The sequence below is a fragment of the Eumetopias jubatus genome, unplaced genomic scaffold (assembly GCF_037043125.1).
Source record: "Eumetopias jubatus isolate StellerSeaLion01/CBP00866 unplaced genomic scaffold, mEumJub1_p1.0 scaffold_6, whole genome shotgun sequence".
Lineage (NCBI taxonomy): Eukaryota > Metazoa > Chordata > Mammalia > Carnivora > Otariidae > Eumetopias > Eumetopias jubatus.
This window is the reverse complement of record NW_028274812.1, coordinates 7,199,641-7,213,043: the sequence shown is the minus strand read 5'-3', so window position 1 is coordinate 7,213,043 and position 13,403 is coordinate 7,199,641. Positions and strand designations below refer to the sequence as shown.

Below are 13,403 nucleotides of genomic sequence, written 5' to 3'. Positions count from 1 at the left end.
ACTTAAAAGTCAATTAATATTCTATTGACATGCTTATAATCCTTTGAGCCTCAGAAGAGCATCCTCTGGACTAATAATGCCAAGTGCACAGACTCAAAAGTTGTGCTGACTGCCAATAAGGCCAGGGAGAGGAATTTGGATCTATTCATTTTAATAAAAAGAAGAAGAAAGCCTAAAGACAGCTGTTTCGAACAACTCTTACCACGATCCTAAGCACTTACAGTCATTTTTCTAGAACTCTTTGGATAAATAATAAATTTGTACTTAAAAATAGTTTGCTTTTACCCCTATAAAACAAAGGTAGAATGCTATTCTTAACAGTGCGAGGTGGAAGTAGGTGGAAAGAAATTATTTTTGCTTTCTCTGCTGGCTATTGAAAGCATTCCCACCTTACTTCTGTTTTCTAAAATGTTATTTTATTTTTAACCACTTAATAAGATGCAAGAGAAGATGAAAGGCAGGTTGGAAAGTAAAAACCCAAGCAAAATAAGAATCAAGGGCGTAGTTTCCTTGGACATGGGGTTCCTCCTAAAGATAAAGGAAGCAATCCTGCTGGTGCCATTTCCAGTCGGTGCATAGAATCCCTTCATCTGTATAACACCAAAGACATATGCATCAAACAAATGCGGAAGTCCATTGTCCTCACTGATGTAGGCATTTCCAAGGTCAAACAGAAGACAGTGCCTGCTGATCTAGCTAGAGTGAGCTCTTGAACACCATCCATTCCGTCTACAGCTTTTTTTCTGGTCCTTGTCCATAGACCAGTCACTCCTTAAAATAAAGCTACCTTGACTGAGTGTTATTCCTGTTGCAGGAGGGGAGAGGAAAGCGGAAGAAAAAATTGTTCAGTAATTGTACATTTCACCATACTCTCCACCAGCATTAGAGACTGCTATGTATTGGCAGTCCTGTTTGCTTTTCCTTCTGGGCACTCAGCCAGACCATGTTCCCCCATTGCCCTACATGTACACACACACACACACACACACACACACACACACACACACACACACACAATCCTCATGTGCTCAGGTGGGGCTGTGGGGTCCAGTTCTGGTATAAGGAACGTGGAAAGAGATGATGTGCTCCATCTCCAGACCTGGTCTCTACAAACTCCAGCATGATGCCCACCCCCTCTCTGCCTCTGCCAGCCGGCCTGGACAAAGCAGATCCAGAGGCCCCTGGGGATGACAGAAGCACTAGGTGGCAGAACTCAGGATCTGAGTCCTGGAATGATGACATAGGGCAGAGGTGCCACAGCCAACCCACCCTGGATCACAACATGAGTGGCAACAAACCTTGGTTCTGTGATTTCAGTGTTGCTTTTAAAAAAGTTATACTACGATCCTGACTTTAATACATCCAAATCAAAGGAAAACTGTCAAAATTGCTAAATTGCCACCCCCCACAAAAAAATGATAAGAAGTTTGGCATTAATCTCAGAAAATTAGTAAATTTGTTTTAATTTCAATTACTTCTGAGGCAGAAAGAAGATCAGGTTTGGACTGCAAGCTTGTCAGCTTCCTAAATCCTGGTGCTGCCATTTTCATGGTATCTATCACAATTACTCAAGATCTAGGAGCTAGGAAGAGAACAAGCTATATATTTCAGAGTTAGACATAGAGAGAATATGTGTGTAAATAGGTTTCTATGGAGCTTATTGCTATTTTAAAGCTCATATTATAGATCACCAAATTGCTTTTTAGAAATAGATGATTTTATATTTTTACCTGTTCTGAATGTGTGTCCATCCCACATTATATTTTGTGCTTTAAATCAGCAATTCTTTAGTAACTATGTTAAACTTTTAATGTGTATTGATTTTGTGCATATCTTCTTCGGTGACCCATCTTTTAATTTATTTCCTTACTTTTCAATGTGGTTTTAGGAATTATGTTGACTTATTTGTGTGTATTTGGAAGAGTAATACTCAAAAGCCAAAAAAAAATTATTTTGGGTTAGCTACCTCAACAGCTGTCCAGAAACCAGTCTTCTTGACTGTGTAGGCATCAAGAAGGGCTCTGTATCTCAAAAGGACCAGGACTATCTGCCTTGTGCCTAATGTTGCCCACAAAGATGCTAAGGACCCTCGTGGACTGCAGTTGGTGAGCGGACATATTAGGTAGAAAGGAAATGTCATTCTAAGTTATATGAAAATTGGAATTTTACAAAATGTGATCTGGGAAGAGAAGAGTAAATAAAACAAAAATGCAAACCACTGAGGACAGAGGAGGGGATGCACCTGGATGGGACCAGTGGCCGTGGCAATGGCATGTCACAGAAAAATGAGGAACTATTCCCTTGGACGCCCCAAGGCTACAGGAAATTTGTGTTGCTAGGGCTTATAATGGACTAGAGGTAAATCCGTTCTACATAGTCTTCATCATATAATTCTAGAGCAGCATTCTAAAATAAATCAACCTAAATTAATGAAGCTCCATCAAATTGTGTGAGTGACACTCAGTCTTAAGAGCACATACAGACAGTGCTTTGGCATTTCAAAATAATTTCGAGATGGAATTCTCATTATAGCAGGTACAGAAAAAAGACAGCAAATATTTCAAAAATAATGATGGAGTTTCTCCCAAAGCCCGTAGCTTCATGCAAGAGTTTCTCAGAGGCTCTGGAAATAGGCCATTTTGGCTGTGTTTGCTGATCTTATTTTCAACTCCATCAACGTTTACTGAAAAACCTATGCTGGCTAGCAAATCAAATCGCTCATGGGCAAAATAGGCAAGGGCAGAAGGAGTAATTTTGTACTTATTAATGCTACAGTCTCCCACTGAAAATACCATATTGCTTGTAGAATGCTTGCCCCTGCAGCAGTCCCAAATTCTTAAACCTGGGGTCTCTAACAAATACTGGGGGCCATCCCAGAGGTTCTTTTAATTGGCCCGAGGCCTGGCCTGGGCATCAGGATTTTTTTACAACTTCCATCTTACTGAAATGTACATCCAGGGTTGAGAACCACTGCCTAGAGAGAAGCAAGCTGGGAGAGTAGAGAGAATGTGGACCTTTGGAGTCCACCACAGCTGCATGGAAACCTTGGCTCTATTCTTCCTGTGGTCCTGGGCACTTTTGTATTAAGGCTCTACTTCTTCCTCTATGAAATTAGAACAGTTCTTACTTTTCAAGTTTACTGTTGGTTTAAATATGGAAAAAGCGCTAGAAAATTAGATACTCTTTTGACATTCTTTTCCATAGAACTTTCAAAAGTCTAGTAGTTTAACTGTGGAATACAGGCTTCTCTATTCATATAGTGATTAAGAACACACATTCTAAGAACACACATTCATATAGTGATTAAGAACTAGTTGGCACTGAATACCAGCTCTGTGATTTGTTAGCTGTAATATCATGTGTACTTTAATTAGCTCCTGTGAGCCTCAAGTGCTTCATCTATAAAAGTAGAACGACAACATCCATTCCAGTGGGTCTTTGGGGGATTAAATGGATGTATATATGTAAGCACTCAGAGTGGTACCTTACAGACAGTAAGTACCCAGTAACAGCCCTAATCATTACTTACTTTTTACTCTCAGGGAAATACAATTTGGCACCCCATTCTTACAAAGCGTAACAAAATTTCTGGTCAAATGAGAAGCTCACACAAAGGTATCAGGGTTTGTACCTGAAAGGGTTTTAAGCCAGTTTTAATTGTTCAACATCAAAATTATGACAATGAAAAAGGATGGTTCATTGCTTACCATCCATACCTTGAACGATGTATATATCTGAAATTGAGTTTTGAAGGGGTTTAGTTTAATGATCTTGAAAGAGGCTTGAAAGACTAGGTTATAGGAAAAAAAAGAACACTTATGATTTGGTGGTGAGAGGTATTAGACATTTATATAGTAATGGTGAATTTACACAAACACCGTTTAGCAAGACATTGGGTATGTGAGTCATTTAGCAATAGAAATAAATGCTCTATCTAGCCTTTTTTGTGGCTTCTACAGGGCCAGTGTAGTTTGAAAAAGTTTGCTAATTCTACTTATAGCTTCTATTCTTTTATGTAAGGTCTGTAGTCCCAGAAAGCTGATGTCATTTTTTTCCCCCTCATAATGTCACCTTTCAGATATGAGGGAATGGTTTGTTTCCCAGGCTCTGGAGCTAGTAAGTGATAGATTTGGGGGAGAGGCTGCTTTGTATGGACTGGCGGAGGGTAAGGTTAAACAGCTGCATTGAATTCAAGGAGTAGAAGAGCATCTTCAACAGTGCTATGCATGAGATACGGACACCTGTTTCCTGTTAGTTTTGAAAAGTAGCCATTTCATCTTAGCAGGTGAATCCACTCTAGTTGGTGAGCATCAAAAAGTCCTTTGGCCTGTGCCAAAGTAGGAACACAATCACCAAGCAAATTCAAATACATATTTACTGATGAATCTGCCCTATTTATAATTTCATGCAGACGCTTGAGGTCAGAAAAGTCAAGGAGTGACTTAAAGCTGTGGATTTCAGTGCCAGAGTAACCTCTTGTGGTTACAGATTAACTCTGTCTTTGAAAGGAAGTGGTGGCTTTAGGAATACGATCCCCCTTGATTATCTAAATAAATCTTGCTTTAATTTTCTCCAAGAAACTGTAATCCAAAAATGGCTAGTAGCCACCACGGGGGTCTGAAACCATTTGGCTGGACATTTAAACTGCCATGGTGGAAAGATAAATGGGCAACTCCTCAGAGAAATCAAGAATATTCAGTCAGGCTAAACCAATGGACAATAAAAGAATACACACACACACACACACACACACACACACACACACACACACACACACACACACAGCTAAGCTTCCAAAATCAAAGATAAAGATAATACTGAGGTCTTTGAGATCCAGGCTTTCTATAGAAGACTGCTGACGTCAGGCAAGAGCCGTCAAAGAAATGCTCTACTGAACCATGATCAGTGTGACCAGCAAACACATCTTCTTTGCTGAATGGATCTGGCATAGAATGTGAGTCTTGCTGGAGTAATAACAAGCTGACTTTGCAATTCAGTTTTAGTTCCATTAAGGAATTAGCCAGTATTTTTGCTTTTTATACATAGTATTAAGTTTTATTTATAAGATTTATAGACATTGATATAACCTTTTATCCCCACTGATATAACACTTTAATTAACCCCACCATGAAAGAGGACTGTGCCATGGAAATAGTATGAGTTCAATTATCTTGTTCCTGATAGTCTGCTATTTTTATCTATAGTTTGAAAAGCCTTATTTTCTATTTATATTTCTGTTTTTTTTTCTAGTTTATTTTTATGTGTCTTGTTCTATGCTCCATGAATTAAGGCAAAGTCACATAAACCAGATATACGGGTAGGTGAATAATGCTTGGTAAAATGGTTGCTTTATGTACTGAATTATAGTAAACACCAACCCATAGTTAAAGAATGCTTGAGTACATGTTCCTTTATGAATATACACATATATGCACAAATAAATTGCATATACTGTCTGTAGGAACACATGCTTACAGAACAACCGAAATAACAAAAGCCAATATTCATTATGTGCTTACTGTCTTCAGCATTCAACACAAAGGCACTTTGTATGGCCTTATTTTAATTCACCCACATAACAATGTATAAACAGGTGCTATTGTAGTGTCTCCCTTTTACCTTAAAGCGAAACCAAGACCTATGAAGGATAAGTAACTTGCCCTTTATTACAAAGGGGGTGAGTCTCAGAGCCAGGATTTGAACTCGGCTTCTCTGATTCTCTGTGTATACCCCAGGATATGTACAAAATTATTCATTGGTTTATGGGGAGGTAACATTAGAGCTAACACAGGTTTTATTTAAAATATGGGGCACCTGGATGGCCCAGTCGGTTAAGCAGCCAACTCTGGATTTCTGCCAGGTCTGATCTCAGGGTGGTGCGATCAAGCCCTGCATCAGGCTCTGTGCTCAGCGGGGAGTCGGAACCTGCTTGAAATTCCCTCTCTCTCCTTCTGCCCCTCCCCCTTCTTCTGTGCACACTCTGTCTCTAGAATAAATAAATATATATAAAAAAATAAAATAAAAAATAAAATATGAAAAAATTAGTCTTCTGAGACCAGATGAAATCGGGCGCGTTCAGGGTGCGATGGCAAAGACTTAACGTACAGGCTGATATCGGAACTTCCTGGACCCTGGTGTGCATATCAGATACATTATGTAATAAATTGCAAAGGGGGCAACTTGAGGGGGCAGTGGGAGTCTTAAAACACAGTCTCTTAGAGAGTCTCTGGTGAGAAAGGATTCAAGACAATCCAGTTTGTTTTTTACAAAATAAAATTCTGTAATAACACTTGAAAGCCTCTTTTCACATAATATGAGGAATACTTCTAATTTGAGCCACAGTTAAAAAACGGCTAAATAATACATGACAATATTGTGACAAACTGAATTGTATTTTTTTATAAACACCTTTGAAGATATATATTAAAACACTGTTGAAGATTTAAAGAAACAAGTATCGAACTGAATTATACAGTATAGAAAGTTTACTACACAGCTGAAAGTCAGTAGGTTATTTTTAACTCATCTCAGCTTGTGGTTATTTGCTACATTCTTTTTTCCTGGTTTCCAAAGTTTATTAAAAATCAAAGAATAGAAAAACTTTACATGAAAATATGTCAATTTTAGTTTCCACGTATTGCACACTTACAGATACACACATACACAGACACACAACACAAATCAAGATGGTATTGTTTAGCTCATCCTGTAGTGCGTGACCGCAGTGGTGGGCAGGCCAATTCACTCAGGTCACCATGACGGGGATGGACCATGGCGTCTGTGTCTGTGAACTGAGCTTTAAATTGCACCCCCCAGGACACTTGCCCCACGGTGTTTCCTTAATGTAGGGTGATAGTCACCATTGATAATGTGTGGAGATTAGCACAGGCCTATGTATCAGTTTTTAGAAATATTTCTTGATCAACAGATTCACAATTTAAGTATCTTTAAATATTTCCATCATCAGGAACTTCAGACAACAATGGGCTACTCTATTCTGGATAGATTCTCTTTTAATAACCAAATACACAAATATGCAGTTTTTGCCTTCTTGTTGTTGAATATTAAAAGAAAGAGGTGTCCGGGAAGATAAGTTCTTGGTAGCAAGTGGCATTCCAAACAATTAAAGCAAGGTTTTATGGAGGATTATGTTTAAATAACCAGCAATGAAGTAGGTACGGTCACAAAGAGTATTTAAAAGGATTCCAAAGAAAAAATAAAAGGTAGTAAGAATCGCAAGAAAAGCCTGGGAACAACTTGTTATACTAGAAAGCCTGGCTAATGTGTACAAGGGGAGTCACTGTACTTTTTTTATTTTTTTTTATTTTGTACGTTTGAAATTTCCTAGAATTCAAAAGGTTTAAAATTTAAAAATAAGTGAGAAATAAACTGATTTTTAAAAGTGCCCTGAGTATGAAGATATGAAAAGAGATATTTAGAAATGTTTCCATGTTGTATGGTTTTGCGAAAAAGAGAGGTTATGAGTACAAAATTACCACATGAAAAACATTAAAAACAGAATCTTTCAATCTGCAAGTAAATGTTTCACTAACTTTTGAATGCTTTTGTTAAAAATATAAAAGCACAATACCGCCCAGTGAGTTTTCCTTAACAATATATTGACACATATATTACGTGAATCTTAATTAAAAACATAGCATTATTGGCATATGCAATTGAAAAATGAGTGTCATAATTTACAAAATCACCCATGCAATTAGCTTCTTCCATTTGGCAATGTGAAATAATTTTGAGGTATATTTTCCAGCTTTGATCAACATTAAAACTAAGTATTACAAATAAGTATTGCAATAAATTAAACTTAAAACCTGACCACTGAATCAAGGAAGCACATAGTTTCAAATCACAATTTTCAACAGCGAAGCGTATTTACTCACACTGCGATCATTAAATATATATATTTATAATAAGGTAGGGACCGCCATCTCACTCCATATATAAAAAAGTAATTCAAAATGTAGCAATGACCTAAGCATAAGAGCTAGTTAGAGGAAAACATGGGGGTAATTCTTCATGGCCTTGGGTTTGGCCACACATTCTTACCTTCGATATCAAAAACATAAGCAATAAAAGAAAAAATAGATAAATTGGACCTCATCAAAATTAAAAACCTTTGTGTATCAAAGGACATTATCATGAAAGTAAAAAGACAACCTATAGAATAGGAAAAGTGTTTGCAAATCACATATCTGATAAGTGTCTAGTATCCAGAATACATAAAGAATTCTTACAACTCAACAACAAGATAAACAACCCAATTAAAAAACGGGCAAAGGACCTGAAGAGATATTTCTCCAAACAGATTTGCAAATGGACAATAGGCATATGAGAAAATATTCCACATCATTGGTCATTAAGGAAATGCAGATCAAAACCACAATGATATACCACTTCAGACTTAATAGGATGGCTATTAAAAACCAAACAGAACAAAACAGAAAAATAACAAGTGTTGGAGAGGATATAGAGAAATAAAAAGCCTTATAAGTTACTGGTAGGAATGCAAAATGGTGCGGCAGCTATGGAAAATATTTTGGTAGTTCCTTGAAAGGTTAAACATAGAATTATCATATGACCCAGCAATTGCACTCCTAGGTACACATCTAATAGAAATGAAAACATATCTCCACAGAAACAAGTACACAAATGTTTACAGCAGCATTATTCATAATAGCCAAAAGTTGGAAACAGCATAAATGTCCGTCGGCAAATAAATGGATGAGCAGATTGTGGTATGTCTATATAATGGAATATTATTCAGTCATAAAATGGCATGAAGGTACATGCCATGACTTGGATGAACTTCAAAAAAATTATGTGAAGTGAAACAAGGAGGACACAAAAGGTCACATATTGTATGATTCCTTTTACAGGAAGGATCTAGAATTGGTAAATCCGTAGAGGCGAACCCTATAGTGGTTTCCAGGAGATGGGGGCAAGGAGAAATTGGGAGTGATTATTAATGAATGTGGGGTAATGAACTTTTTCTGGGGTAATGACAAAGTTTTGAAACTAAATAGAGGTGATGGTCATTGCGTAACATTGTGAAAACATGAAATTCCACTGAATTGTACACTTTAAATGGTTAGTTGTATGTTATATAAATTTCGCCTCAATTAAAAAAAACACATGTAACAATAGCCGTATAATACAAATAAAGAATATTGTGCTATGTTAAAAGATAAAATTACTTTAACTATTAAATATTTCAGCTTTATCTTCTTTCATTTCTTTTTAAATATATATTCTTTCATATATATGTGTATGTGCTCAAAATTTTTAGAGACTAAGGTAACAATTTAGAAATCTGGATAGTGCTACTCTAGATCCAGGGTAATCTATAACTTGCAGGGTGAATCCATAGACATACTTTGTGTGCATTGGCTGAATAACATTTTAAAATTTGTTTTCCATACTTTTGTGCAGGTGATGCATTTTCTAGTCCAACATAATTCCTTCAGACCTTAGGGTTTTATATTTTTTGTGATCCAAACATTGTTTCTTTCTCAACAGGGGTCAAATAGATATTTGACTTCTCAACCCTTCAGCCAGGGATTGAATTTATCTGAGATGGTTTTGCACCAACAATTCTTCTGTTCTTAATCAGCATTAAAAATGGAGTAAAAAAAAAAAAAAGTGCCAGACTTACCCACACAAGGCAGAGAGTAGCCAAGCTGAGGGTCATGGATAAACTGCCGGTCATTAAGTCTTGTCACACAGTATAAGTAGAAACAGTCTAAGCAAATCACGTGGCGGTGGTTGCACTGAAAAACCAGGACAGAGCTCCTGCACAGAGAGAGAAAGACATTTCCTCTAGTACTTCTAAGGGTGGAAAGGCATCAGGTGCTTCAGGGCACTTTGTAATCGTGTCGGGTTGCTTAGGGCATGTCCTGTGTAAAGACCTGCACCGCTCAGCATTGAGCACATACCCATCAAAGCTACATCTTAAAAATTGGATGCACTTCATTAACTATCTAAAACATTGATTTTCCTAAATGTATATTTTTATATTAACATACTTACCAATCAGCTGTTTAAACCCGACCTCAGATATAACCTCTTTGTCGAAGTCTTCTAGAAGCCTCATAATTTGCAATTAACCCACGAATCACCCCACACATTTACATATATTTTTACCGATCCATAATTACATCATAGTATTGGTATGTTTCTCCTCTTATAGACTGTGATCTCTTTGAACGTAGATACTGTGCTTACTTTACATTGATATTCTTGTAGTACCAGGCATTGTAAGGTTTTAAATGTTCCTTGAATTTAATTTTAAGGATATACAAAATCTGAACTTCCCTAAAGCCATAAGAAAAACTACTGTTTTACCAAAATAGGTATGTTGAACAGTCACTCATATTTCAGTGGCAAGCAGAAGAGAATTCCGAAATAAAAATTATCTAGCAGATTTTTTTCTGTAAGATTTTGTCTATTGTGTTACCCCCACCCCTTCCAAATATCCAATTGATTAAATTATTAGAGTTTACTAATAAATTGATATATATAAGTTCTAAAAATTTTGTATTCCTTTAAAATGCTTTGTAGGAAAAAAAAAATCCCCCAAATAACCATCTATTTTTGCTAGCAAATGAACCACATGATTTTATGACCAAAAAAAAGGAGACAAATTGAATATACTAATTTCATATCAGCCCCAAGGCCACTCTAATAGTAAGAAAATCATTGGAGCTTATCTAGATAAACTTATTCTCTATATAATGACAACAAAATACAAAATATTTTTTTAGTTCATACATGATTCTTAAGAGATAGAAGAGCTCTTTAAAAGCCCTCCCCCAGAAAAAAAGAAACTGATATTGAACATTAATATTAGTAGAATACAATTGCTTAACAATTAAAAGGTTTTCAAAATTCTGCTTTCCCACTCATTTCAAAGCAATATCTAATATAAAACAAAACGAAAAAAAATAACATGGTATTTTAATGGCACGGGTCAATAGAGCAATGGTCGATTTAAGCTGAGCAAGCGTGTCCCTAAATGTTTTTATGTGCTTCTGTTTCTCACCTCTGAAGCCACTGAAGTCCTTTCAGATTCCCATTTCCAGAGTCTTTTTCAATTAGGCATTGACTGTGTTCTGAACTTTCAGCCCTTTCCTTTCTAATAATGTTCTGCTTGAAGACGCTAAAATATAACACTGTCCCATTTCTATCCCAAGTCACACACGCATGCACGCACGCACACACGCACGCACCAGGGAACATGTACCTTATTCACTCTGGGTGACCCCACTGAACTGCCGTATTCTACCTTCTCCTCAGAGCTAAGTTCTGTGAAATATATTCTCCATTCTGGTTTTAGCAACATGGTCAACTAAGCCTTTAGGGATCCCTAATCTGCTATTAACACAGGGAAACACTGGACAAAATATTAGAACATTTATAAAAATGTTCTGATACGTAACAAGGTTAAAAAGAAAGCTTAGCAATTACCTTGCAGAAGAAATAAAAAGAAAACTTAGAAAGCCAAAGCAGTCAGCCCATGAACTACCGCCACGGTGCCCCAGAGAGACATGAAGGTACATGGAGTGCGCAGCCATTGGCCCAGCAAGCTTGTTCTTTCATGTATGGACAACACTACACGTTTATGGTTTGGTCCTTCAGTTAAAATATGGTCCAGAAGAACCTTAAACCATGGAGACAACCCACAGAACATCAATTGTTCTACTCTACTGATGACATCCCTCTATTTAGAACAGATCAGAAAGAAATGGTAATTATGTGAGAGGCCATGGTGTGACGGTAGCCTATGCAGATCCAGGGGCCCCCACATTAGGAAAGGTTTGAGAGGCCCAATGTTTGGGTCGTGGAGGGATGCACTCAACGAAGTAAAGGACACCGTAGTCCATCTGCCCTCCCTATACTACACACACACACACACACACACACACACACACACACACGCGTACAGATACAGCAGCACAAGGCAGTCACAGGCCCTGTGGAAACACGGGCTCTGGTTCCCACAGAGTGAAGCACATCCTCGTGGGGACACAGGAGTCATTCTACTGAACATTTAGCCGCAGCCTCACCAGTTCACTTCCGCCTCCTTGAACTGAGATCTAGGTGGGCAGGCAAAGTGGCCAAGCTGACAGGACTACTGGATCATAATCATCGGGACGGCAAGAGTGGCTGCCGCACGCAGGAGCGGGGAGAATTCACGTGGCATCTGGCTGGTCCACGGGGACATCTCGTGGCACTCCCCTCTGGAATTTTAATGGCAAATGGACAAGGCAGCAGTGAAGGCAGCATTGAGAAGTGCATGGTGACCGGGACCTGAGAGCCCTTATGATTTACCCGTTGCAGCAGCTAATACCAGTGACCCTTATTATTACAAAAAAATACTAGACATCAAAAAGGGCTTTAGAGCAAGTTTTCCTGAGAATAAAAAGTGGGTGAAATGAAAAGCAGGTAACAGCAGTTTACCAAAAAGCCAGGTAAAGGGCACAGGGCCCAAGAGATAAAAATGTGTTCAGCACTGGAAGTAAGGACAGAGGATCACGTAAGTCCCTTGAAGGAGGGCTCCTTCCTAGACACAGGGTACGTAGTGCCACCACGAGAAGCTAGAGTGTCAGTGACAGGAGAAACCACATGCTTGTTTCTACACGTCCGCTCTGGAAAAGAAACTTAAAAGCCTTGCTGCGAGTTGCAAGTATAGATAAGTCACTTGGGAATTCTCACCAGCCATCACTATCCATATGCAGTGAATTTAAATATACACACACAGACTGAGATATGGAGAGATATAAAATAAACATGTAAAAAAATATGTATGTTGATGGATACATAGATATGTTACAGAGACAGACATTGCTACTATGTGCATATATTCACATAGAATTATCAGTCTGTTGGATTTCTTGAAACAGGTTTGAGATAAGATTGCTCATCTGCTTTAAGAATATTTATAGTATTTAGGAGAAAATTAGGCGATGGATAAGCATGACAGCCACAGAAACATTATTGGATTAATCATCTGAATCATCTGAGAAAATGAGTGAGAATTATTTCATGGCTGGAGGGACCACATAATTAACTTCCTAAGCACTAGGTAAGAGGAAGATGGAAGAACCAGGATTTATGACCACGGCTTTGGGTTGGGTACCTTGCTAGGAGCTTCGCAGACGTTTTTCCATCACAGCCTCCTAAAATACAGGGCCCCTGCTCTGCCCACGTCCTGTTCCTCTCTCTGCCTCCAGCTGACTTCCAGTTCTTTTACTCCTGGGCTCTTCCTCTTTGTCACCCAATCTTCAATTATCATGCTAGCCTTCAAATGCAAGTCAAAATTCCAAATTTCCGGGTCCAGTTCAAGACAAGACCTCTAAGGAACTTGCCCTGGAGCTCAATTCCTCACT

General features: G+C 38.0%; 1 protein-coding gene across 1 annotated transcript in view; it reads right to left on the bottom strand.

Moving 5' to 3' along the window:
• PRKN (parkin RBR E3 ubiquitin protein ligase) overlaps positions 1-13,403 on the bottom strand; it is a 1,301,937-nt gene that overhangs the window by 390,844 nt on the left and 897,690 nt on the right. The window contains exon 7 of the mRNA XM_028103346.2: positions 9,671-9,807. Within this exon, the coding sequence (XP_027959147.1) occupies positions 9,671-9,807 (137 nt within the window). The remainder of the gene's footprint in view (positions 1-9,670; positions 9,808-13,403) is intronic.